We start from the raw sequence: 24,728 nt of genomic DNA, 5'->3' as shown, positions 1-24,728 counted from the left end.
ACATAAAAGACCCCCTGACATTATTCGTAGAGCAGGTGGGCTCTCCTGGTGTTCAGATCAACATTTATCCCTCAACCAATATTATTAAATTAGATTATCTCGTCATTTATCTCGTTGCTGTTTCCGAGAACTTGCTGTGCACAATTTGGCTCCCACATTTCCTACATTACAACAGTGACTATACCTCAAAAATATTTCATTAGCTTTGAGATCATGAAGGGCGCGATATAAATGCAAGCTCCTTCTTTTGTATTGCCTTCAGTAAGTGCTGTCCTGTATCTAGGAAGTTTCAGACTGTGAATTGAAAGAAAAGCAAAACATATTCCAGACATTTATTTGGAAAACGAGGATCATTAAAAAGGTACAAAACTTGTCATCAGTAATACAGGTAAAAAGGTGTTGTGAAGATGCTCCACAGACCAAAGTAGAGGCATATTTGTTCTCTTAGAAACAAACCACTCCTAGCTTATGAATGCAAACAATGAATAGCAGCTGACACTATATCGAGAGGACAAATTCCAGTACTCGCAAGTGTAGCCTTGAACATACACAGGTTTCTTTTAATGCACACATATAGTAGAAATCCCTAGCTTCACTATTATTGGTATAAAAATTATCTAAACATTATTTAGGTCCTACCACAGTAGTACAATTTATGACAACAGGAGCTCTCTCTGATGCTGCAGGTTTGTTTAAAATCAAAGTGAAATTTGATAAGATGTTTGATCGAAAACCAGACAATTATGAATTGATTTGACAAAGAATACAAGGACGTGACAAATGACAAATTGAATGAATTAGAGCATTAAAATTCCTTTTCAAATTTGGATTCATTTTTATTTCTCCCTTCCCATGTTATGCAACATCCAACTTGTTGCAAGGGATGGCCAGTTTCTCCTGACACAGCCATTGGCTGATTTGAGAACCTCCAGAGACGGATGGTAACAGCTCACCCTCCGACTATCTCTCCCTTCCAGTACAGGCAGAGGGAGGAGGCTTTGAGCCTTTGCTTAACACTTCCTTCTCAGATCAGGACCAAGCTGTGCAGGGAAATTATAGCCATGATGCAGTGTAACATCTCTGCATCGTGCCGTATGTTCAGAGCATCTAGTGACTTTGGGCGTTGAGGCTTCCACTGGCCCAAATGTGGCTCGAGATCTTTTAAGCTTTGACAAGCAGAAAAATATCAGCACAAAAGACAGAACCTGCGAGGTAGTGGCCTGAGCTAATAGCATTACGGTAGAGTTAAGCCATGTGAGGGATGATCCAGGATTATCCTAGCTTTCACCAATTAAGAACATACAGTTAAAAAATATTTACTTTTAAAAATGCAGTAAATTAGAAGTAAAGATCAATTTTATATACAATCTGTGTATGCTGAAAGTTTGTGTGAGGCACTGCACTGACATCTGTTCTTCATACTTGTGCAAAAATAAGAAACAGATGAATTTAAATGATATGTAAAAATACTATTAGTTAGTCATTTCAGTTGCATGATTTATAGAATTTATTTTATTTTTTATCTGCACCATGTGGAAATTTTTTTCCTGATGACAAAACCTGAAGAGAGTCTGTAATCTAATCAAAGAATTCAGACTCGAGAGAACTGGTTACTTGGGAGTGATCAAAAGGTTCTAACGTATCCGAGTGGGGGAAATCGGATAATAAAATGAAAACCCTAGCTTCAGCCATTTATAACGGTCATCTGACCTCCAAGATTAAACATCTTTGACACTTATGTACTGCAAGAATGACTTAAAAAACAAAACTGGTTTCTGTGCTGGCAGTGATGACTAGTACTGACATCCAGTTTGGGTCACTTCCTATTGTGTAGAGTCCACACTCAATGCAGGGCTCTCCATCACTCAGAGCTTTGAAATCAAAATTTAGAGGGGTATTCCATTTTGGGTAAACATTTGTGCTTCTGGTGGATGCCCTGTCGGACAGTGACAAGCAGTGCACCCACACACTGTGTGTGATGTTGTCTATGCCGAAGGAATAACAACTGTAATGAGAACAATGTATATCAACTGAAAAACAATTGATTACTGGAAAACAACTGTCAGTGTATTTTATATAAAAATAAAATTTTAAAAGCCACCTTGCAAGGCAGAGTATGCAGTACAAGGCAGAGCCAGGTATTCATGGTTTAAAATTGATTATTAGTTGTGAACTGCAACATAATTATAAATAGCTGACACCTGGAGCAGGGAAGCCAATCCTGTACTATTGGACTGCTATTAGTGGTGTGAATCCTTTTGAGACTGTAACGTACTTGCACATCACCAACTCAGAAATGTTGCTCTAATGTTATTAGCCTCATGGGCTTCTTGTGACATGAACAGAGCATTCATTCTCATTCACCTGCCAGCTATCTAGGTTGTCTTGTCCTGGACTGAGCTTGATGTCGAAAGGAGATAGGTGAAGAATTGTTCGACTGCTCTCTCTGGCCAACTACAGAGGTTCTTTCACAGCAGGTCTGAAAAAATTGTCCACTGAGAGTTGTCTCCCCCCACTGTCCTTTGGAGCTTTGTGTTTTCTGCCTTTTTGCTCTTCTCCATTCTTTTCAGGGCCATGCTTTTGCTTCTTACCCTGCAGAGGGATTAAATGCAAATTTACAATATTAGTTTTAACTGGAAATTCTAGATTAGTGGTATTATGGAAAACCAAGTGGCCATTATTCATGTACAATCCTTCTATCAACTGGCTATATGATTACAAAGGGAATCACAGTCAAATCCAATCCTAACCCAACATTCACACATCCACACTCACAGAAAACAACCAAGAGCTGTAGTCTTGACTAATTTGGAGTACTAAGGACAATTGTTACATCCTTAAAGTCACCTAGCCAAGACCATCTAGCTCAGCACAAACCAGACATCGAACTAGGAACCTTCCTGGACTGCATGGTTCAACTATTCACTTGACACACTCAGTCATGGAGCAAGCTCTTGTCCAGTGCTGCAAACATTTCAATGATCTTAGTAGATCACAAAATATTAATACAAAGCCACTCTCAACCTCACCCTGATGTGCCTCTCATCACCATCACTCTGCCTTCCCTACCCTACTCCTGCACATCCTTACTCACACCAATCATACAAACTAACAACACACAAGGGTAGACACTTGAGTATTCTATGCAATGTTCATGTAACGTTTCTGTTAATATGGTGTCAAACATTGAAACCTGTACTTTCAACACGTTGCGTTCTTGGACAGATTTGTACACACCTTTGGAAGTGGCTTAGTGAGTTGTAGTGTAACGGTACCCCCGCAATGGTGTCGAGTGTGAAAGGAATGGCTTGGGCATTGTAGGGATACTTTATGGTGTTGGTGTGGGGTGGTGCCAACCTAGCCCATCATGTGGCAGCCAGGGTATACAACATCAAGTGAAGTAAATGTGGCCATGGTGAGGCTATCCCTGGCTTCCCGGGCAGCAATGTGATCGGGTGCTGATGCCCTATATCCTGTGCAGCATCAGTTGATTGCGGAGAAGGTTGGTGGTATGCCTGGTGATGCTGGTGTTGGGCTGATCATGGTGAAATACTGAGGACCAAGATGAATGTGTTTCAAGGGCACCCATGCTGATGGAATAGATGGCAGGTGAAGTAGAGATGACAGAAGCGATCTAATGGTGGGAGAGGTAATTGACAGCATCCTGAATCTGTAGTGGAAATGCGGGTTAGAGAAGCTAGTGGTCAAGGGAACATATCTCAATCAGCTGGGAGCTTTGACTTGACATTTGAAGCAGTCAACTCATCAGCTAATTCAATGGCCACTGACCTCCTGCCTCAGCTTCACAGACGAGGTTGAGGCACAGCGGGAAACCGGTGGGCGACCTGTCAAATCCAAAAATCTGGGGAAAAAATCATTGATAAGCGACTGTAAACAAGCCACTAATGATTTTAATTGCCTCCCCCGCCACTGCGTGACATGTATGCTCAGCACTAACAGACCTGACATTTGGTAAAGGCGCATGGCGGCGGGTTCACAGCAGCGTCCCCAGCCTGCTGGGGAAAACAAACACTTTCCCACCCAACCTTCCACCGATCGCTATTTGAAGACACAGGACCAATGATCCATTAAACGAGTGCATTTTTCAAATATTTAAATGTCTTGTCCACTTTGTATTTCCAGCCAGTGCAAGGACTCGGCAAAGGGTGTTGGTAGGGGGAGTTGGGTTGGGCGGGGCCTGCTCAGGCAGGTTATAAGCCCTAATATACACTCGGACGTTGGGAACCGAGACTTACAAATTGGTCATATGTCCTGCCCAAGATTCTGATTAAGGGGCCGTCTTGTTGGTAAACCGTACTTACCCTTATCGTCAGTGGTTACTCGGGAATCACTGGTGTTAACAATAGGTCTCATCTGTAGGCATTGTACCTGATTACCTGCCATTGAAAATTTGAAGTATTTCTAATGTAAGTGATATGGTCAGCCTGGAGGTATTTTTCGCAAAAGTCCTGAACCTCTCAATTTTCAAGAATTTCATAAGTGAATTATTCCTATCGAACTATTTGCCCCTGGCCCCCATAACAAAGTCAAATTATTTAATGGAGGCACCTTTTGTTATATCTATAACCTGTTGTGTTAAATGGCCAGACTTCGACCTTCTCATCCCATGCTTTCTCAAGCGTCATGTTATTGTTCTCCCACCTCAATGTGACGTCTACAACCGCAACTTCTGACTCAATAGAATGTCCGGTTTCCATAATGTACCATCCAGTGAAATGATCCTCGCTTCTAATGAATGGTGTCCATCCATATTTAGCAACTAGATCATTTAGGCTAAGATTTTGTTGTGGCCTTTTTTTTTTGCGTTCTTAACTGCAAGGCACCTCCCAGTGATGTGTGCCAAGGTTTTGTTAGCTCCATTACATCTCCTACAGATTTTGATCATATTGGCTTGGCCATAGGATAGGGTGCATCTTAACAGCAACCCTTTGATAAACCGTGACTACTTCATCCCATGGAAGGTGTTGGTCCATGATTTGGATATCCTGTCGCTCTGGTAGTATCTAATGCCGGGGCCTTGGCATTGGAGGTTCTGCACCTCTTAAACTCCCATTCTCTTCTCCCTGCATACCAGTTCCTGGGTTTTGTTTTCCCACTAGGAGGATTGACGCAGGCGCCGCCTATGGCCAATGCTTCTTCAGGACCGAGGGCTAAGTCACAACCCTCGGTATTGCCGTATTTTATTCTTAAGAACTCCTCCAGCTCCCCAAGGGCTTTTAGGTCCCCAAGTTTGGATACGGTGTTAACGGTGCTTTCGGCACAGAATTGGAAGGATGACTTGGATCACCTCGTTGTTGGATATCTTGAGAGCCTCGAGCTTCCTGATGACCGCGGATGTAATTTGGACTTCCAGCTTTGGAAGAGCCAGGCCACCTTCTCTATTGGCGGAGTACAGGATTCCATCAGTGACATTGGCAGGAAGGCGTAGTAGCTCTTTTATGGTCTTTTTGATCAATTGATCAAGCTTGGTTAGGGTGTTTTGAAAGGCCTCAGTGAGGATGAGATGATAGTACATCCTCAGAATGGTATGGGTCTTTAGAAGTTCAAATTTCTGGGTGGGCTTTAATTTGGCTTTTTTCAGACTTGCAATCCATTTTCGGCCCAATTATCTTCAGCACCATCTGCCCATGGATCAATCCAGGCTCCCAGGTATTTCTCCTGGGGGGTGGATGTAAATTACGGGGTTCCCATTCATCCACCAGTTCTCTTGGTGGTTGTAGATGGTCTTAGCCTTATGAAGTGGAATCTGGCAATCTTCTTGAGGCTGATGTTTAGCCCCGCATTTTCGCAGTATGATAGAACGAATTTTAGGTTCTTAATCATCCCTGCATAGGAGTCACTGAGGACTGCTACATCATCAGCGAAGGGAAGTGATACACAATTGATGGATTTATTATTTGACTGCATCACCACACCCATATTAGCTTGATCAAGCGAGCATAAAATGGGGTCCATAGTGATATTGAACAAAATTGATGAGAGAGGATCACCTTGTTTAACACCTCGCCCTATGGGGATTGGATTCATCTTGAATTTGTCCCCCTCTATCTCAGTTGAGGTACTGGTTGGTGTACAGGTCTTCGACAAGGTGTATAAATCCCTTAGGCACACCCATCCTTCCAAGGGCCTTGGAAATCAGTTTGTGCCCAACAGAATCGAATGCCTTTTCCAAGTCAACAAAGACAGCGGCTAGTTCCTTCTTATTTTTCTTTTTGCTCCCTTAATGATGTTCTGTAAAATGCCGATGTTCTGATTGCACCCGGCAGTGGCCGCAATAAAGCCCTTCTGCCTGGGACTAAGGTCGATGGCTTCACTTACTCTTTTGGCCAAGATCTTTGTGAATAATCAGAGCAATATTGGTCCGATCGTAATTGGACGCCAGTGGTCAATGTTCTTAAGGTGTTCGGCATTCTCGGTTTTAGGGATGAGCACAGTACAGCTTTTCTTCAATACATCTGATATTCATCATCATAGGCGGTCCCTCGAACGAGGATGACTTGCTTCCACAAGAATTCACAGATGTTTCAATGAAGGACCTGATGGTTCCAGTCCTGAACTCCAATTAAAGGGGTGGAAGATACCTGTGCAAGGATTTTTTTAACGTGTGGTGACTGTTGCACATCAGCCACCACATGGGCTTGACAGAGCTAGGCCTTTATCCAGTGGCAAGGGTTGAATCAGGACTGGAGACCTGCTCTGCTGCACGGACCTAGTACGCACACATATCGCAGTGGTGTTCTGGTATTCTGGTGTTGCTGCAGTCCTGAGCCACAGAGTGAAGAGTAGAGCGAGATGTCTGTGATGTGATCGATTTTCATGCGTCTGGCCCGGCTGCGGTTGCCTCGTTGATACCCAAGATCTCTTTACACTCTATGACCCTCATAAATTCCCCGTAATTTTTGCGGCCTGTATATACTGCAAATTTGTTTATGCTCATCTTGTAGTTAGGCTTCGATAGCTTATCCATGAAACATTTTTTCAGTTCCTCCTTAGACAGAGGTCAGCTTGTACTGTCTGGTGCTCCCATGATTTGACACGCCAGTCTTTTTTGGTCTGTCAGGTACAATGTCTGCACTCTCTTAAATGCGGCCTTCTTGGCAGTCCGTCTCTTTTTGGCGCCAGAGTTATAGGCTGTTCCCTTTTCACGTTTATTTTGCATTACCCGTTTTTGTCCAAGTGGTCTTCCTGGACTTAGGTTTTTCCAAGCACCGACTCAGTGATGTTTTCAATTAAACCGAGGCACAAGGCCCTTGCTTTCTGGGCCTTTCCTACCACGGTGTATTTCCTCAGCTTTCATAAACAGTACATCCAGCTCCGTGTCTAGGAGTGCTCCCCGATGGGCGCAGTATCCTTTTCTGCCGGACAAGCAGTACTGTAAGTTGGCCGGAGTCGGCGATAGCATCTGCGACAAAGGGCCTGTGATCATTGCCTACCACTGTAGGGTTACTCGTGGCCGTTGTTGCTGCTTTTTCGGCTGCTTTCAGGAGGGCACGGCAGTTGTCTGAAATCTGCTCATTAGTTTTGGATTTCAGGATGCTACCGATTTGTTTGTTGATATCACGGTAGCCCTGGAACTGAAATTCCAGTTCTGCAAGTAAAGTTGCTTCCTCCTCCGATCACACATAGTCCTTTCTACCAGATTTCGTCTGGTGAATGAGAGCTCTTATTCTTTTCTCATTCCTTACGGCAGGATGTTCGTGTCTCTCTTGCTGGCTGAGGCCACTTTGGGTAGAAAATTTGGCCTCACATCCCGTGCAGGAGAATATGCCTTCTGGTGTAGGCAGCCCATTGCCTTTACATTTGGCATAGTGGCAGGCGATGGATCTATATTCGCTAAGAGTTATTGCATTTGGCGCATACGGTCTTAAAAGACATGATTCGATGTTTGCTCTGGAGGTGGATTCTGAACAACCCAACGGTTTGATATACCTCGTTACAAACGTGGCAGAACAAGCCGTCGGGAAGGTGATGGATTGTGATGTCCGTCAGGCTGTTATGGTCAACAAGATGACTCGCTCCTTACACCTTCATAGTAGGTGTATTCATCAGATGTACCGGGATCCGTAGGGGGGAAATCGCTTGAGACGGTTTCGGCCTCCAAACCCGAGTGCATACAGGCTTCGTTGATAGAATATCTGAGTGCAGATGCGGGGTAATGCCCCTGGCCACGTTGAAATTCCAGCCCTTTGTGTCTAAACCTACTTTCACAACAAACTAAAATGAGAGAGTGTAGAAAATAACATGGGGAAAAAGATTGGAAAATCCAAAAATAAATTACAACAGCTACCTTACCTTGTCAAACAGTTTCTCATTCCTACTCGAGTGTTTAAACATTCGGAATACCTGAAAGTGTGATGAAAAGAGTTAAAACATTTTACTGAGCCAAACATATAAATCACTCACCCTAGGAGGCTACTGACACAGAGCTCCAGCTTGTTATCCCATGGAGTAGGAGGATGTGGGTTCAAGCCCACAACTCTTCAAATAGCTGTTGCTCATCTCAATCATGCCAATACATGAGTGAAAATTGGACGGCCACTCTTATAATAGGTTGTAGAACATCAGTGGCAGAGGTACCGATGGGCCTCCAGCTTATCCTCTCAGTTGGATGAGATGTGTGGTGCAGGCAGATTAGAGGTAACAAGAAGAGCTCTATTTATTCCTAGTGGAGCCATGTGATGGATGTACCCACAATTATAAAAGGCTGAGGCCTTAACATCACCATCTTAGTAACAAAATTTAGAATCTTAGCAAGCATGAATTGAGAAAGACCATGCAGCCCAGTTAGCTCACATTGATCAGGTCCATTTTTAACTCCCTCCCTCCTTGGTGCCAAACCCTAACTCTGCTATTCAATGCTGCTTTGAATCATAGATTAGTACACAGCACAGAAAGAGCCCATTCAGTCCATCAAGTCTGAGCCGGCTATTTCAAAGAACAATCCAATTATTCCCCTCCCCCGCACTTTCCCCATATCCCTGCAATTTTTTCCCCGACAAGTATGTATCCAATTCCCTTTCGAATTCTACTATTGAATCTATCCATCACCCTATCAGGCAGTGCATTCCAAATCCTAACCACTCGTTGCATAAAAGTGTTTTTCCTCATGTTGCCTCTGGTTCTTTTGCAAATCGCCTTCAGTCTTAGATTGAAGGCACAGATTTAAGACTTTGAGAGTTCACATTTATTGTACAAGGTTTACAGACTGCCCTGTAAGGATAGTAGTGGAGATGGTAAAGGAAAGAGTGATTTCTGTATAAAGTACTTTCCCCATTTAGATCATTCAAAATGGTCGTTGAAGCTCTTTTTAACCCAAGAAAAATATAATCTCCTCACAGGTGAAGATCAGCAAGAGTAAATGACAGGAGCTGCTCAGATGTGACAAATCATCACCAAGGAGCTCTCAAGGCATCAGCCAAGAGACCGATAGTGTTCATAGCTACAGAGCCTTGACCTTCTCGTTTTGTTTCTTCACTCATGCGATTCAGCAGATTCCACAGATAACAGTTAAACATATCCAGAGCTTTTACCTTCTTCATGGCCGTAGACACAGCCGATTGATGAAACTCAGCCTCGGGTACCCAGCGGAAGGAAGGATGTTCTGTCTCCTCCTGCTTCACAGCATCGGCGGTTGCATCAACAAGTGAACTACCGTACACATGGTAGGTCTGGTGAATGTGAGAAAAGATATGTACTACCTATAAAAAAAAAAGAGAAAAATAAAATGGGTAATCGATCCTGGCCTTACATGGTTGGTGCATTGGTTAGTTGATGTCAGCAGAACACAGTAAACACTATGATATTTTACCATTCAATCAAATCATACTAAAGATGTCTAGAGGCTTAACATTATTACTGCAATGACATTTGCTTTACTTTGATGACTTTAATCCAATTCTAGGCTCCTGAATATTGAGCGCGATTTCAATTTTCAGTCAATGGTGCTTCCAAACTCACCTCCCCCATGCGCTGTAAATTTGCCTCTGTAACCGAACTCCCCATTAATTCTGTAAGCCGATCGAAAATTAGGTGCTTCTGCTTCTTTTCCGTCAACTCGGCTTCCAATAGAATGCTGGGGAACTCCCACATTCCAGCCAACAGTCCTGACAATCAGAAGGATACACCACAATGAATGAATGGCTTCATAGCTCCAGTTTCTGTGAAACTTTAAGAAAAGAAAATGAAAAAAGAAAGAAAAAGAAGGAAAGAACCTCACAAGAAAACCTACCACATCATCATTGATAACATTTCTATTACTCACACAAGACAACCTCTGATTGAGACCACCACTTTTTGCCATATTACAGTAATCCTTTTACTTCACACTTGTGCCCACTTTTATCTGTAGAGCTATGTTCCCCTTAATTCATTGGAGTTTAGCTAAACATATTGTGAAATATGTGAATTTGCTCTAGGAGCTCTCACAGATTCAGTAGAATATTTTCCCAGAACCAAAAGCGAGGGTATTGATGCCAGAGACATGCAAGTTTGAAGTCATTTCCATCTTTTACTACTATTGCTATAACTCTCAAGCAGGTGGAAAGCAAACACAATAGCATTACAACTTCTCTCCCCTCTTCTTCCCCCCCCCCCCAACCCCCTCCAAATTGTTTTCAATTGGCAGTAGGTACCAAAGTTGGGTCTCTGAACTAGGAAGTATTCTTCTGTATCATCATTAACTCTCTTCCGCATCACCACACAGGTCAGTGTTCGCTCTGTTCGCGGTGGCTTCTTCGTAGGTTTCCTTGGGAAATTCCTTACTCCGAGATCACTATCCCAGGATTCTTTGTCAGGTAAACATAAAGGGCAGCCCCCTGCACTACCTGCAACGTCAGATGGAAATATTAATAATACTTTATTGGATATTCACAGATGGACTATCGTAAAGCAATGTGGGACATTGGCGTGTCCTGCCTTGGAAACTTATGGGATAGGAGCTCAAGGTCAGCACATTGTCAGGGTTTGGATCAAGTAATAGCAAGCTGCTTCTGATGGATTTTAATTCAATCAGTCTGGGCTGGATTCCTGCCATCCCTGCTGCCAGACAATTGAAGGTTGTGTGCAAATACTGCAGCTCCCAGAGAATAACAATGTGGAGGGATCAGTGGGGAAAACTTTTCTACAATTCACCGAATGGTTCTGGGCAAAAACCAGGATTTTCTTCTCAGGAGAGTAGGAAAAAGCAAAATAGAATTTTAAATCCAAGGGCGAGTTCTTCCGGCTTTTTTCAAACACCTCCTAGTGTTTGGCTCAGAAGAGGATTTAAAAAGGAATGAATCTTTTTAAAAAAATACGCAAAATTAAAAATTACTTCTTACATGAACAATGTGTTCCTGCTGTTATAATGTTTCAATGAAATGAATCATCCCACATAGCCTTGGTAATACAAGGTAACCAATACACAAGATTATACAGTATTTATTGATCATTCTTACCACACTCTTCGATGTCTGAGGTGGAGGAGAGCTTTGATGTGGTATTACCCAGAAGTCTCTTTGAAATGCTTTCCTGTTCCTTCTTAACCTGAAAGGGCATACACACACCAATTCTTTGTACTTCAACTATAAAAAGACTTGCATTTAAATAGCACTTTTCACAGGTCGTCCCAAAGCGCTTTACAGCCAATTAAGTACTTTTGAAGTGTCGCTGTTGTAATGTCGGAAACAAAGCTGGTCACATGAGGCATTACGTACCGTACACTATTAGTCATTCTCTCCACCAACCCCCACCCCCACTGCACAGTAAAAAAAAAAAACACAGTTTGCTCTGAGGGCTTTTAACCAGCTTAAAGTCTCCAGGCTTTATTTTCACATGAATGACTATATTGAATAAACCCAAAAGGTCGAAGGATGTTAATGTCTGAGAATGGAAACCTTTCCACTTTTTGTCCAGCAGCAACCACAAGAGCTCCAAGATGATGTTTAACAGCAATAAGATGCAGAGTAAAGTTCTCTCGACACTACCCTACTGTGAGAAGCTCACCTCATACAACATACAAATGTGACACCTAGTGATATCACTTGCATTTTTAAATGTTCTGGGTACAAAGGATTATAGTAGGAAGATGTTTCAGGTAGGCAGGAGGTGGGTTGTAGGAGTAATGTGAAGTTGGGGGGGGGTAGTCTTAGGAGGGTGCTGCTAGGGTTTGGAAGATGGGGTCATGGGGATTTGGTTTGCACTGGAGAGTGTTTCAGGATGTGGGAACACTGGAAGGGCCGGTCAGACCTAGAAATAGATAACTGTGTCCGATAGGCGAGGGTATCAAGGTATGACAGTATTGGGAGTCTGCAGAGATAAAGCAGCAGCAGGAGGGGGAATGCTGGATGTGGCATTGGTGGGAGGGTGAACATAGGCTATGGCAGCACCGGAATGGCCGGTCGAGGGTACATTGTGGAGAGGGGTTCATAGGGTGTGGAAATACTGGGAGGGTGTTGTGAATTTCCATTGAAAAGAAATATGGGGATAGGATTTTCCTCAGGGGTGAGTCAGCAGTGCTCAATCCAGACACATGCTTGCTGGGGACTAAAATCTTGACTTGTACTGCACTTGTGAAAAGTTCTGGATCACTCACTCATGCCCACAAGTGTTCATGAATGGCACAGTCAACCAACTGATGAAATAAACCATAGTTTTGCGGGTCTTTTCCTTGGTTACTTGCACAATAGTTGATCATTAGTGCACGGTTTATCTATCATAGTCTGTCCCATTATCTGTTTCATCAAGTGTTCAAAACTTACCCGTTGGTAAGCTCTACAGTGGGCCTGAACAGGGCACTCTGAACAAAGTGGAGCTTTGGGAGTACAGACGGTAGCGCCCAGCTCCATCATAGCCTGGTTAAAGTCTCCCGGTTTAACTGGGTCCACCAAGATATTGGCCAACATCCTATAACGAAACAACACCATAAAGAGTAGGTTTAAAATATACATTATCACGAGCCTTCCCTACGGTGACACAAACTATGCATTCTGACCTCTTTGCTGGTGGATACCTTTTGAAATCCAGTCACTGTACATAAGCAGTTAAAAAACTGACAGTAGTTCAAGCTTATTTGATACACAGGTTGCAAGGTCTGTTTCAACTCGTTTCCAAACTGTATGTTTCAGTGGATGAGCCAAGCTAACTTGGAACAATCACAGATTGCCTGATTTGTTCAGTTAAATTCATGATCCTATATTATTTATTTTAACACTATGATGAAGGGACATTCATTGACGAAACAGCTGAAGATAGATGGACCTAGGACACTGCCAAGAGGAACTTCTACAATGATGTCCGGTGGCGGAGATGATTGACCTCCAACAAACACAACCAGCTTCCTTTGTGCCAGGTATGACTCTAGGAGTGGAGAGTTTTCCCACTCATCCCCATTCACGTCAGTTTTACTAGGACTTTTTTTGCCACATGTGGCCAAATGCTGCTTTGCTATCAAGGACAGCTACTCCCACTTCACCTCTAGAATTCAGGTTGTATCCATGTTTGAACCAAGGTTGTAATGAGGTCTGAAAGCCAAATGGCCCTGGCAGAACCCAAACTGAACATCTCTGAGCAGGTTAATATTTCCAAGCACTGAAGTGAGAACTTTTGGAGGCATAAAGATAGTCCAGTCGCTAATAATAATTATCAAACAGAGTTTGCAGTTTGTTTCCCTGATATGTTACCAAAAGCTTACCTAGATCTCAAGGCAAGGATAATCACTCTCGAAGATATGGGAAGTTGACCCTCACCCAAGAAAGTGATCTACGATACGAAAGCCAAAGTTTTAGAGGAAGGTGATTTTAAAAGATCCAAAAGATAACACCTTACATTTGGGGAAGGACTTTGTGAGTGCTGTGCATAATGAAAACTAGGTTTACAATTTCATTACACACAATCTTCTGCAGAGTTAGAGCCCAATGAGGAGGGTTGGGGGGCTGGAGAGGAGTGGGAAGAAATATTCAATCTGATTCACACACCTCCATGTCACCAATTACAGGCAAGGACCTGGGAGCAGGCTGCTAGCCTATCCTTCCAGCCTAGGAATGCTGCACAATATAAAGAAGCATGAAAAAAATTTAAGGGGAGAAAATAAACTGAAACTGGATGAACAACGATGCAATGAGTAATGAAAAATTGGCTACTTCAGATCCCGCGTTTAACCTGTTCCATCTTTACACAAAGACCGAATAGCACAGCAATCATTATACAACAGGAGCAAAACTCCCCACAGATAAGTTCCTAACATTATTCAGAATTATCCCAATTGCTGAAATGAAAAATAGCGCTGCTGCACTTAAGGAAAAACTAGATAAGCACATGAGGGAGAAAGGAATAGAAGAATATGCTGATAGGGTGAGATGAAGTGGCATTGGAGGAGGCTCTTGCGAAGCATAAACACCGGCAGGGACCAGTTGGGCCAAATGGCTGGTTTCTGTGTTGTTGACCCGATGCAACTCGATGTAATTTAAAAAATTGCCCAAGTTACACTAGCTCCTTGCCTCTTACCAAACAGTTTTGTCAGAGGCCTGTGATCATAATCACCCACCCACCTGGATGGAGAATGTTGCTGGGAAGAAGAAATTTGCAACAAAAAAAAAAATCTGAAAAAAAGAAACGCTTTGGGGGCCCCTTTTTTGCACCCCATTAGTGCCTCCAGGCAGTTTTCGCCCAGGAGAAGAGGCCACTGCCGCCTCCCGGGAGATTGCCCTGGGAGGTTTTGGAGGCGCTGTCCCAGCAGCGCTCTGCTCCGCAACCGGCGATGACATCACTGCTGTGTGCAGTGACCCCTCACCGCCCCGCGCCAAACCCTTACCGCCCCACGGGGAAATTGACCCACGGGCCACAAGGTTGGTGTGGGTAGACATCTGCTCCCGGGGCGCTGTTTAAAGGGGAGGCCTGCAGCGCCCCGGACCGCCATCTTTGTTGGTCGGCCGACTCTTGGGTCGTGCAGCGTCTTGGCTGCCGGCCCAGTCTCACATGTCCCTAGTGGCAGCCACCAAAGAGCCATGTAGAGTGCACAGCGGCCCTCCCCTTTAATGGAAGGGTAGGGATGTTGTAGCACGTTAGCTACCGCCCCGCCCCCCAAAGGAAACGGAGTGCCGGAGATAGCCCTCCACTTCCTTTAAGGGGCGCAAGGCCCAATTCCGTGTCAGGGACAGGACTTGCTGGCTGGGCGATAAAAGTCCCGGCCCCAGTCCTTAACATCAGTATTAACACTAGCCCAGAATTTGCAGTTGTAATGATGGCAAAACTGTCAGCGCTCGCTGTCATTCCTGTGTAAAATTGACAGCAACGTCTGCCGTACACACATGCGCATTTAAAGGCGGACATCCGGAAGTTGCTGTCGGTGTTACCCTGCTCCTCCACAGGGTGCAATGTTGCAGTCTCCACAGATGCAATCAACACAATCAGTGATTTGACGTGAACTTCAACTTTTTATGCACTATTCTCACTGTAAAAACCATCGAAAATGTTAAGTCTTGTTGAATGAGGTGTAATTGAGTTTTTAAACGGTGTACTAAGTCATAATAATTGCTGAACAACCTCTCTGGCCCTGAAAAACTAATTTTATAAGCGTGGAGTGTCATTCTCTCAGAGTAACAGTTAAAAATGAAATGATTTTTTTAAATAATAAAACTTTTTTTTAAGTTTGTTTATGATATTCCAGCTTTTACCTAATCCCATGTTTATGTCCCAATCTTTATTTCACTTTCTGTACAATGTTTAAAAAGTGAATTATAATCCATGCTTTTTACTTCCTGCTTTGTTGTCTGAGAATTCTACAATCTGATTGGCTGATAAGCTTGCCTGATGATTTCATTTTTGCTGGACGCCAGATTCAAAGTCATGTCGGAATAGGACAAATCAACGTTCTAGAGCCCGCTAAATTTTGACGGACAGGTTTTTGAGGTCAGTGGTGAGCGCAGTATCTTTGCCAGTGACCGCAAAATCCGGGCCAATACATCAGTAAAAGTAAATCTTACCAAAGGGCTTCAGTCACTGCTGGGCTGGTGCTGTCAGCTCCGATCGCTCTAGTACGACACAGCACTCTTATTACATTCCCATCCACCACACCAGTCACCTACAAGAAGAAAAGCATCAAGTTCAAATCTCTGCTGCTAATTTTTCCAGCAGAAAGCAGGGATTTTTTGATTTATTAAAAGAGAAAAAATAATTCATAATGATTTAGAAGCACATCATTGAAATATGTATTGTCCCAACCAATAAATAGTTGTTTTTTTCCTCTATTATATATTTCCCTGGTACCTTTGTGCCTATTATGCTTCTGTTATTGTGACATGGTCCAGGGTTTAAAGATTCTTTTGGTTCTTGGTCCATAATTCTAAGGGTCTTAACTTGGGAGAAAATATTCCTGTGAAGTATAACAAGCAAGCACCTCTGTATCACTCTGTTTTGCTCTGCCTAAATATGTTACTCTCTTGCTGACTCTTGCTTGAATACAGTTCCATGGCAAAACTTCAACTTTAAGTCCAGAGGGTGAGTGACTAAAACCAGCTAGCTCAGTATTTATGATCTTCCTGGACAGTGCGAATCAATACAACTCAATACAGTCCATTTATTTATTTTAAAATTGAAAATGGAATTGGATTTTTCTGCTGAGTACTGGATGATAAAGTATTGCCCCATCCCAGAGCCCTCGATTAATAACACAAGGCGAACTGGTTACTTAACAAGCAAGTAGATTTTGCACTATAAAGCTTAGTTTCCCTAATAAGAGGGCTTAATGATATGGATATACGCGAGTTTTATAGAATACACTCGACAGTAAATATGGGAGCGTCGCAGCACACATAAAGAGAAGGGCCCCGACATGCAGTTTTCTCACCTGTCCAAATGTGATTGATGCAATTGCAGCAGCTGTGTATCTCCCAACCCCAGGTAGCAGCTTTTGCAGCTCCTCTGCACTCTTTGGCATCTCACTTTTGAACTCTGACAAAACCTATGTGGAGGGACAAGCATTTAAAGATTGCATAACATTGCAGGATTTTAATAAAGTATTGTCTATTTCCTCTTTTTAGCATTTCTGGGTGCTCGGCACCGTCCCTGGTTCACAGGATGGGACAGGTGATATTCAGACCGTGACTGTGATTAGGAACACAGAGAATAATGGGTGCAATCTACACTCCTACCATCGTGTGGCATAGCAGTGCCCAAACTCTGCTACACTTACTACTGCACACTGCCTGAATTTAATATTTTAAAATGTATTTATAAATTCCTCTGCAACCAAATCGCCAACCTTTTTTTCTAAATTAAAAGCACAGATGAAAAGGCCAACTGAACCATAGCAGCTGTGTAAGAGTGTCTCAGATACCTTTTGAGCTCCTTCATGCAATCTTCTTCCTCGAGAGTAATATCCAAGTCCTGACCACATTTCATTAACTTCCTGCAAGAACAGCATTAAGGAGACAATTTATTAGATTACACCATGAAAGTATCAGAGTAAATACATCAACAGATCTACTTGAATTTTACTGTTGATGCCTGCAGGTTCACTTCATTGAATTAACGCCAGGTTAACACTTTACTTCAATAGAAATGAGATTGGTCATGTTTCATCATTTCATAAAATATGGTATTTCAATTTTTTTTTTAAAAGAGGTTTTCTCTGTTTGTATTATATTAGTGTAAAAATAGGACAAGAAAGACACTACACTTAAAATGGTGTTTACAATTGCATACTGAGAGAATGGCTTCTATCCTTTTAATTCTGCATGAAGTATACATGGAAAGCACCAGTCAAGTTAATACAGCTGATTTTCCAGATGCTCACAGTTGTTGTTAAACCATTACCAAACACACCCAAGTGCTAGAAATATCTGGAACCTAATCTAATCAAATCAGCCCACCACAGGTGGCCATTGGCTTGCTTTGGTGTATGTTAAGAAGCTCACCGTTTCACCCAGAGGGTGTGGAGGTCTGGAATTCACTGTTTGAAAGCACGGCAGAGGCAGAAACCCTTACAGCATTTAATAAGTACTTGGATATGCACTTGGAAGTGTTGTAACCGACAAGACTCCGGACCAAGAGCTGAAAAGTGGGATTGGGCTGGATAGTTCTTTGTCGGCCGGCACGGACATGATGAGCCGAATAGCCTCCTTCTATGCTTTAAATTTCTATGATTCTATCATTCAAGGTACAAATTTGGTGCAAACCAACTTTTCAAAGGCGAGACTATATCAAAGGGAATTATAGATAAAAGAGTAACAATTTTGATACATCAATTAATTTTTGACCTTTAAGAAAAATCTGTAAAGTAAATCAATTAAAGCAACTGAACTGGTGGATCTGTTCATAACCCTTTCATAAACTGGTTTAAAGCTGCTGTGATATTTGGACTGACTTCAGCAAATTGTTATTTCTGCTTGCTTCTGTGAATGACTGTCAATGAATAAACCGACTTCATACTCAAGTCTGTTATTGAAGCATCTGTTGTGACTGATATTAAGTTTTCTGAAGTGACGTGGACACATAGGAGAAATCCTCCGCTTAAATCCAGACAACAAATGGGTCCATTGTCCAGCTTGGGCATGCTATCTCAAGTTAATTTGCATACAAGATCTAACTTTATAGGAAGCATGAGTATGCCCATGGAGCTGGCTTTTGTACAGAAGCAAAATACTGCGGATGCTGGAATCTGAAATAAAAACAGAAAAAGCTGGAAATCTCAGCGGGTCAGGTAGCATCTGTGGAGAGAAACAGAGTTAACGTTTCAGGTCGTTGACCCTTTGTCAGAAATGGCAATAGTTCAAAATGTAACAGATTCTTAAAGAAGTGCAAGGGGCCCTGAAAAGGAGAGGAGAGGAAAGAACAAAGGGGAAGATCTGTGATAGAGTAGAATGCTGGAGAGATTTGAGAGATAAAGGGAATGATGAGCCAAATTGAGGGCAATGGCACAAATTAGGAAACAAAAGATGAGTCTAGATAGGGTGTGAATGGCAGAATAATTACCAGCTGTCATGGGAAACAAAGAGAAACAAAATAAAAATAAAGGGGGGGGGGTATTGTAAAAAAAAAAGGGTGGAAAGGGAACAAAACATGGGCAGAGGTTATGGTCTGAAATTGTTGAACTCGATGTTGAGTCCAGAAGGCTGCAAAGTGCCTGAACGAAAGATGAGATGCTGTTCCTCGAGCTTATGTTGAGCTTCATTGGAACAGTGTAGGAGGCCGAGAAACATGGAAACATAGAAACATAGAAAATAGGTACAGGAGTAGGCCATTCGGCCTTTCGAGCCTGCACTGCCATTCAATAAGATCCTTTCCTGCTTTCTCTCCATACCCCTTGAACCCCTGAGCCGTAAGGGCCATATCTAACTCCCTCTTGAATATATCCAATGAACTGGCATCAACAACTCGCTGCGGCAGGGAATGCCACAGGTTAACAACTCTCTGAGTGAAGAAGTTTCTCCTCATCTCAGTTCTAAATGGCCTACCCCTTATCCTAAGATTATGTCCCCTGGTTCTGGACTTCCCCAACATCGAAATATTCTTCCCGCATCTAACCTGTCCAGTCCCATCAGAATCTTATACGTTTCTATGAGATCCCCTCTCATCCTTCTAAACTCCAGTGAATAAAGGCCCAGTTGATCCAGTCTCTCCTCATAGGACAGTCCAGCCATCCATGGAATCAGTCTGGTGAACCTCCGCTGCACTCCCTCAATAGCAAGAACATCCTTCTTCAGATTAGGAGACCAAAACTGAACACAATATTCCAGGTGAGGCCTCACTAAGGCCCTGTACAACTGCAGTAAGGCCTCCCTGCTCCAATACTCAAATCCCCGAGTTATGAAGGCCAACATAGCATTTGCCTTCACCACCTGCTGTACCTGCATGCCCACTTTCAGTGACTGATGAACCATGACACCCAGGTCTCGTTGCACCTCCCCTTTTCCTAATCTGCCGCCATCCAGATAATATTCTGCCTTTGTGTTTTTGCCCCCAACATGGATAACCTCACATTTATCCACATTATACTGCATCTGCCATGCATTTGCCCACTCACCTAACCTGTCCAAGTCACCCTGCAGCCTCTTGGCGTCCTCCTCACAGCTCACACCGCCACCCAGTTTAGTGTCATCCGCAAACTTGGAGATATTACACGCAATTCCTTCATCTAAATCGTTAATGTATATTGTAAAGAGCTGGGGTCCCAGCACTGAGCCCTGCGGCACTCCACTAGTCATTGCCTGCCATTCTGAAAAGGACCCATTTATCCCGACTCTCTGTTTCCGGTCTGCCAACCAGTTCTCTATCCACGTCAGTACATTACCCTCAATATCATGCGTTTTGATTTTGTACACCAAACTCTTGTGCGGGACCTTGTCAAAAGCCTTTTGAAAGTCCAAATACATCACATCCATTGGTTCTCCCTTGTCCACTCTGCTGGTCACATCCTCAAAAAATTCCAGAAGATTTGTCAAGCATGATTTCCCTTTCATAAATCCATGCTGACTTGGTCCGATCCAGTCACTGCTTTCCAAATATGCTGCTATTTCATCCTTCATGATTGATTCCAACATCTTCCCCACTGCTGATGTCAGGCTAACCGGTCTATAATTACCCGCTTTCTCTCTCCCTCCTTTTTTAAAAAGTGGTGTTACATTAGCTACCCTCCAGTCCATAGGAACTGATCCAGAGTCGATAGACTGTTGAAAAATGATTACCAATGCATTCACTATTTCTTGGGCCTCTTCCTTAAGTACTCTGGGATGCAAACTATCAGGCCCCGGGGATTTATCGGCCTTCAATCCCATCAATTTCCCTAACACAATTTCCCGCCTAATAAGGATATCCTTCAGTACCTCCTTCTCACTAGACCCTCGGTCCCCTAGTACAATCGGAAGGTTATTTGTGTCTTCCTTTGTGAAGACAGAATCGAAGTATTTGTTCAATTGGTCTGCAATTTCTTTATTCCCTGAATCCGACTGCAAGGGACCTACGTTTGTCTTCACTAATCTTTTTCTCTTCACATATTTATAGAAGCTATTGCAGTCAGTTTTTATGTTCCCTGCAAGCTTCCTCTCGTACTCTCTTTTCCCCCTCTTAATTAAACCCTTAGGGCCCAAGTTTCGGGCTGCGCCCCGTTTTTCACGCCACAAAGTGCGCCTAAAAAAAAACTTCCAGATTCTCCGGCTCCCTGCAGGTCCTCTGGCCCTCGGCGCGGCGCAGCACGAGCTGTGGGGGGCGGTTTCGGGAGCTCTGCACATGCGCGCTACAGTGGGCGCGCGCATGTGCAGTAGCTCCAGGCGCCCAAAACTGTGTGGGAATGGCCTCATTGGGGCTGCGTGCATAAGGCTCCTCCCACGTCCAGCTCCTGCTTCCTCCCGACCCGACTCGACTCCCGCTCCCCCGCGCTCCTGACCCCACCCCCACCCGGACTGGACCCGACCCAACCTGACCTCCCTCCCCCCGCACCCCGCCCCCTCCCGACCCGTGCTCCCGACCGCCCCCCCAGACCGGCCCCGACCCGCGCTCCCGACCCGACTTGACTCCCGCTCCCCCGCCCCTCCCCCCCCCGCCCCGCACTCCTGACCCCACCCCCACCCGGACCGGACCCGACCCAACCTGACCTCCCTCCCCCCCGCCCCCTCCCGACCCGTGCTCCCGACCGCCCCCCCGCCAGACCGGCCCCGACCCGCGCTCCCGACCCCGGACCCGACGCCATCTACCTGTAAATCTGGTGCTGGGGATGGGCCCTGCCCGAAGTCTTGGGCCCGGCAGCCGGGTCCGGCCCGTTCAGCCTCCCCCCCTCCACCGTTCAGCCTCACCCCCCCTTCCCCTTCTCACCCCCCCTTCCCCTTCTCACCCCCCCTTCCCCTTCTCACCCCCCCTTCCCCTTCTCACCCCACCTCTCTCCCTCCCCTCGCTGTCAGAAACACAGACACTGACAGACAGAGTGAGAGACACACACAGACAGACAGACAGAGATAGAGACACTGACAGAGACACACTGGGGGGGCATCCCAGCATGCTGTTGGAGGGCTTCCGGTGCTGCAGTCGGTAAGTAGAAAATGTTTTATTTATTGATTTTTTTTAAAAAATTATTTCTTATTAATTTTTTTGATTGATTTATTGGTTGATTTATTGATGTTTTTATCATTTATTATTGATGATGGCTCTTTATTTGTAAAACTGAAGTGTTTAATGTTTGTAAACTTCCCTTTAAACCGCCCTCCCCCCATTCCCTACGCCTGATTTGTAACCTACGCCTGATTTTCTAAAGTGTAGACAAGGTTTTTTCGAGCGTACAAAAATCTTCACTTACTCCATTCTAAGTTAGTTTGGAGTAAGTTTTCACTGCCGAAACTTTGAAAACAGGCGTAAGTGGCCAGACACGCCCCCTTTTGAAAAAAAATTCTGTTCCAAAGTGAAACTGTTCTAACTGACTAGAACTGGAGCAAACTACATGCCGAGAATTTGAATTTCTAAGATACTCCGTTCTACACCAGTTGCTCAAAAAAAATCAGGAGCAACTGAGGCCGAAACTTGGGCCCATTGTCTTCTTCTGTTGAATTCTAAATTTCTCCCAGTCCTCAGATTTGTTGCTTTTTCTAGCCAATTTATATGCCTTTTCCTTGGCTTTAACACTATCCTTAATTTCCCTTGTTAGCCATGGTTGAGCCACCTTCCCCGTTTTATTTTTACTCCAGACAGGGATGTACAATTGCTGAAGTTCATCCATGTGATCTTTAAATGTTTACCATTGCTTATCCACCGTCAACCCTTTAGGTATCCTTTGCCAGTCTATTCTAGCCAATTCACGCCTCATACCGTCAAAGTTACCTTTCCTTAAGTTCAGGACTCTAGTTTCCGAGTTAACTGTGTCACTCTCCATCTTAATAAAGAATTCTACCATATTATAGTCACTCTTCCCCAAGGGGCCTCGCACAACACGATTGCTAATTAGTCCCTTCTCATTACACATCACCCAGTCTAGGATGGCGAGCTCTCTAGTTGGTTCCTCGACATATTGGTCTAGAAAACCATCCCCAATACACTCCAGGAAATCCTCCTCCACTGCATTACTACCAGTATGGTTCACCCAACCAATATGTCGATTAAAGTCACCCATGATAACTGCTGTACCTTTATTGCACACATCCCTTATTTCTTGTTTGATGCTGTCCCCAACCTCACTACTACTGTTTGGCAGTCTGTACACAACTCTCACTAGCGTTTTCTGCCCTTTGGAATTCCGCAGCTCCACCCATACCAATTCCACATCATCCAAGCTAATGTCCTTTCTTACTATTACATTAATTTCCTCTTTAACCAGCAATACCACCCCGCCTCCTTTTCCTTTCTGTCTATCCTTCCTAAATGCTGAATACCCTTGGATGTTGAGTTCCCAGCCTTGGTCACCCTGGAGCCAAGTCTCCGTGATGCCAATGACATCATACCTGTTAACTGCTATCTGCGCAGTTAATTCGTCCACCTTATTCCGCATCGAGGCACAGAGCCTTCAGGCTTGTCTTTCTAACACACTTTGCCCCTTTAGAATTTTGGTGTAATGTGGCCCTTTTTGTTTTTTGCCTTAGGTTTCTCTGCCGTCCACTTTTACTATTCTCCTTTCTATCTTTTGCTTCTGACTCCATTTTATTTCTCTCTGTCTCCCTGCATAGGTTCCCATCCCCCTGCCACATTAGTTTAACTCCTCCCCAACAACACTAGCAAACACTCCCCCTTGGACATTGGTTCCGGTCCTGCCCAGGTGCAGACTGTCCGGTTTGTACTGGTCCCACCTCCCCCAGAACCGGTTCCAATGTCCCAGGAATTTGAATCCCTCCCTTCTGCACCACTCCTCAAGCCACGTATTCATCTGAGCTATCCTGCGATTCCTACTCCTACTGCACGTGACACTGGTAGCAATCCTGAGATTACTACTTTTGAGGTCCTACTTTTTAATTTAACCCCTAGCTCCTTAAATTCATCTCGTAGGACCTCATCCCGTTTTTTACCTATATCGTTGGTACCTATATGTACCACGACAACTGGTTGTTCACCCTCCCTTTTCAGAATGTCCTGCACCTGCTCCGAGACATCCTTGACCCTTGCACCAGGGAAGCAACATACCATCCTGAAGTCTCGGTTGCGGCAGCAGAAACGCCTATCTATTCCCCTTAGAATTGAATCCCCTATCACTATCGCTCGCCCACACTTTTTCCTCCCCTCCTGTGCAGCAGAGCCAGCCACGGTGCCATGAACTTGGCTGCTGCTGCCCTCCCCTGATGAGTCATGCCCCTCAACAGTACCCAAAGCGGTGTATCTGTTTTGCAGGGGGATGACCGCAGGGGACCCCTGCACTACCTTCCTTGTGCTGCTCTTCCTGTTGGTCTTCCATTCCCTATCTGGCTGTGGACCCTTTACCTGCGGTAAGACCAACTCACTAAACGTGCTATTCACGTCATTCTCAGCATCGTGCATGCTCCAGAGTGAATCCACCCACAGTTCCAGTTTCGCAATGCGGTCCATCAGGAGCTGGAGGTGGATACACTTCCCACATACATAGTCGTCAGGGACATTTCCCACATAGTACAGGAGGAGCATAACACGTGTTGCAGGAGCAGAACGGAGAGGTCAGATTGGAGTGGAGAATTAAAGTGACAGACGACTGGAAGCTTGGAGTCACGCTTACGGACTGAACGAAGGTGTTCCGCAAAGTGGTCACCCAATCTGTGTTTGGTCTCCCCAATGTAGAGGAAACATAAACA

The 24,728-nt window shown here is 44.2% G+C and overlaps 1 protein-coding gene across 3 annotated transcripts in view; it reads right to left on the bottom strand.

Annotated features, from left to right (window-relative positions):
• Positions 1–336: 336 nt before the first annotated feature.
• Positions 337–24,728, bottom strand: part of LOC139268528 (adenine DNA glycosylase-like) — a 33,169-nt gene continuing 8,777 nt past the window's right edge. The window contains exons 7-16 of one of the 3 annotated variants that reach the window (XM_070886803.1): positions 17,333–17,404; positions 16,844–16,957; positions 15,981–16,078; positions 12,759–12,903; positions 11,457–11,544; positions 10,653–10,844; positions 9,979–10,124; positions 9,552–9,719; positions 8,314–8,364; positions 337–2,592 (exon numbers count right to left, since the gene is read on the bottom strand). In XM_070886803.1, the coding sequence (XP_070742904.1) occupies positions 2,455–2,592; positions 8,314–8,364; positions 9,552–9,719; positions 9,979–10,124; positions 10,653–10,844; positions 11,457–11,544; positions 12,759–12,903; positions 15,981–16,078; positions 16,844–16,957; positions 17,333–17,404 (1,212 nt within the window). In that variant the 3' untranslated portion in view covers positions 337–2,454. The remainder of the gene's footprint in view (positions 2,593–8,313; positions 8,365–9,551; positions 9,720–9,978; positions 10,125–10,652; positions 10,845–11,456; positions 11,545–12,758; positions 12,904–15,980; positions 16,079–16,843; positions 16,958–17,332; positions 17,405–24,728) is intronic. The other 2 variants (XM_070886805.1, XM_070886804.1) reach the window with 2 other exon arrangements.

The sequence above is a fragment of the Pristiophorus japonicus genome, chromosome 8 (assembly GCF_044704955.1).
Source record: "Pristiophorus japonicus isolate sPriJap1 chromosome 8, sPriJap1.hap1, whole genome shotgun sequence".
NCBI classification, from domain to species: domain Eukaryota; kingdom Metazoa; phylum Chordata; class Chondrichthyes; family Pristiophoridae; genus Pristiophorus; species Pristiophorus japonicus.
The sequence above is the reverse complement of the archived record's forward strand: the minus strand, read 5'-3'. Positions and strand labels throughout refer to the sequence as shown.